Here is a 3268-nt window from a genome sequence, read left to right on the forward strand (position 1 = left end):
GCTGCTTGCTGAAACTGTTCTCAGCCATGGTGCTGGTGCTCATCACAGCTCAAGTCATCATCGCCATTGTGGCCCATACTCTACAAGATCAGATTGAAGGTAACTTGCGATCCGGGATGTTAGTTGCCATCGCACGGTACCAAGATGATCTGGATCTGAGGTTCATCACAGACGAGATTCAGTCAAACCTGCAGTGCTGTGGGGCGGACAACTACAGAGACTGGGAGATTAACATGTGAGCAACTTGGAAATCTTTTTTTTTTAACTTTTTTGAAAGTAAATCAAAGCCAGTTGGTCACGATGTAGGAATGTGTTGAAGAACTTAATGAGCTGTGAAGTTTTTTTATTGGGTTATTTTTCCCTTTCTTCAGATATTACAACTGCTCAGCTCCAGGAGTGCTGGCCTGCGGTGTCCCTGCAACATGCTGCGTGGATCCTCTGGAGAACGGCACCGTGTGGAACTCTCAGTGTGGTGTCGGAGCCCAATTACTGGATGAGTTTACTGCTCAGAGTGTGATCTTCCTGGGAGGTTGTCTGGGGGAAATCTCTCGATGGATCAAGCAGCACGAGGGCCTGATAGGAATAATTGTGACTGTCGTGTTTGGGGTCCAGATTCTGATATTATTTATTACCATACGACTGCTGGAACGCATTAATCGTCATAAAGTATAGCTATAACACGAAGTGACGAATACAGCAATATGCTGGTTGGGGTTTAATGAGTTCTGGCTGTGCTTAAATTCTGGCTTCATTTGTCAATCATTTAAAACAACCTAACCTTAAACACACAGACTGAACTTTTGCAAATGGAAATGAGACATAATTTAAACAAGGAAAGCAAATTCCAACACAAATTATCCACTGAAAATGTTTTACATTTTAAAAATGCTTGAGAGTTTAAGAAAAAAAGAATTTCAGGCGATAGCTATCACCTCTTTTGTGTTTAAAAAAAAACCTCCACTTTTCAAGAACATGTACTCACTGGCCACATCATTAGGTACACTTGTTGAACTGCTCATTAACTGAAATATCGAATCAGTCTGAATATGGAAATGGATTTGAAAGATTTTAACTTCACCAATGTGGGTCAGACCAAGGAAAGTCTTGAAACTGTATCTGTGTGTGTGTTTATGGGACGGTAGTGACACTATCACCAAAACGTTTTCACCACATGTGCCCAAATCCTTCAAAGACACACACCTCCTGATATTTGAAGGATTCTTGGAGGATCTCAAAATGGTGAAACAGTTCAACAGCATAGGAGTGGTTGTAAATGGGTCACCTGGGGAGTAGAGGTCCTGCAGATCAGATCTGCATCTTCATCACAAGCACCTACAATGTAACAAAATAATCAATGAACAAAAATGGAATTCATTTATTCTGAGCTGAGATCAGAATAAATGGAACAGCTCAGAAGAATGATTAGAGTAAGATTGTAAAAGCACCTTTCAGCGACTGACGGTGGACAACCTGCTGCAAATATGTGAAACACATGTGCACGTCCCACACATGCAAGGTTTCCTGCGCTGTTTTGAATGAACTGAACTGAGTTTGCTAAAAGCAAGTTTTGTGTTCTGAGTGTTAACAAATATTGAATAAATAATGATGATTACAGATGGTATTTATGATGGGAATGATGTAATCTCTCATGCGCAGTGTGGGTCAGTAAATAACCGTCAAATAAAAGGACAAAATCAAATGACTGAAATTGTGTTAAAAATGTCAACATTTATTCGAGAGTTTGATTAAATATAATAAAGACAGTGCTGACGATTGTGCAGAAACCAAGCTAACAGAGTTCTAGCTAAAACCACAGACTCAAGCAATGACACGAGAACACATTCGAGATACACGTTTTGTGAACATGGCAGCTTGAGATCGTTATGAAATTAGGTTTACAATATAAAATATATAAGACAAAGAACAGCATTCACAGCATGCAGACGTATAAAGACACCTTTTCAGCCAGTATTAATGATCCAGATTATTGAAACTAAATACTGAAATTCAAAATTTGCCACATTTATTTAAAACAACTTCACAGCGGAGATAATCAGATGATGCCATACTGGGCAAGCTCATGTAGCTCTAGATGGCTGTGTGCCTCCCACGGGCAGATTACAGTGATGTCTAAAATGAAAAAAACAAAGAGAAGAAAACAAATCATGAGTTGTTGTTTTTTTGTTTTTTGTTTTTTTTGTTTTGTTTTTTAAAGGAAGAAAAGGTCATGTCATGTGCATGTTTTGGTTATGTAGCCATCTGACTTTTATTTTTTTACTTACCAGTTCCAAGACCTTCCATTCCTGGGATCTCCTCTCCAAAGCTGGTAAAGAAAGAAAATAACAAGCTTTACTGGAGGATATCTGACAAACTTAGATGACTCGTGCGAGGTTATCAGAAAGAGACATACCCAATCACTCCTCTTTTGGGAGGCTTGCTCTTGAACTGCCGCGTGTTCCTCTGTTTGAACTTGGGTGCAGACTTGCGTGGGGAGCCGGGGGCCGTGGCTCTGAGGGGAGCTTTGTTGCCAGTCTTTCCTTCGGGTTTGGCCACCTCCAAATTCATGCTTCTGTTGTTTCAACTGTAAAAGTCACTGTGTCATTAAAATGCCCAACAATGAATGAAACAGTTATAAAAATCTTGTGACGTAATTATCCTCATATAAAGACAAGCCATGTGCTCATGTTACTAATCAAATGCTGCGATACCTTCAAGCTTGAAAGCGCCTTCATAATCAGATTACTGTGAGGATGTGCTGAAGTGGCCTCTAGGTTTACACTGACAATAGCTTGAAATGTTTATTTATTTATTTTCACAGTTAAAAAAATGGAAAAATAGCAATGCAATTTGTATGTAAATGTGCATAGATGTAACCACATAATTTTAAAAAAACAAAAAACAGATGCAAAGCCGAAAGAGTCCAATAAATATAATGTGCAAATAATGTACAAAACATGACTACATAAACAATAAGCTCTGCTTAAGCAGAGCAAGGTCATGGTTACACAAATACACACAATGACAACTCTAATCAACAATTTCATAAGTTCAGCTTTTTTAATCATTCTTAGAAATTCAGGCCATAGTTAAAGACCGAAATAAGTGGCATCAGTGTGAGGATGAAAATGACCGATCCAACCTCACACTGCAGATATCAGGGCAACACACAGTGGGGGGGGGGGTTTGCAGTCTGCGCGCACAAGAGGGCTAACAACGCTGTGAGTGACGGAATCCACCCAAACTGAGGAACAGCTTCTTCCCCAGAGCT

The 3268-nt window shown here is 39.6% G+C and overlaps 1 protein-coding gene across 1 annotated transcript; it reads right to left on the reverse strand.

The window, feature by feature from the left end:
* Positions 1 to 2053: 2053 nt before the first annotated feature.
* Positions 2054 to 2565, reverse strand: LOC102200557 (retinal cone rhodopsin-sensitive cGMP 3',5'-cyclic phosphodiesterase subunit gamma-like). Its single transcript, XM_005754700.1, has 3 exons — positions 2411 to 2565; positions 2283 to 2323; positions 2054 to 2130 (listed from the first exon to the last, which is right to left on the reverse strand). Exons 1-3 carry the CDS (start codon positions 2563 to 2565, stop codon positions 2054 to 2056), a joined length of 273 nt encoding a protein of 90 aa, XP_005754757.1.
* Between the last annotated feature and the right edge of the window lie 703 nt (positions 2566 to 3268).

The sequence above is a fragment of the Pundamilia nyererei genome, unplaced genomic scaffold (genome assembly GCF_000239375.1).
Source record: "Pundamilia nyererei isolate P.nyererei 1_Seehausen unplaced genomic scaffold, PunNye1.0 scaffold00629, whole genome shotgun sequence".
Lineage (NCBI taxonomy): Eukaryota > Metazoa > Chordata > Actinopteri > Cichliformes > Cichlidae > Pundamilia > Pundamilia nyererei.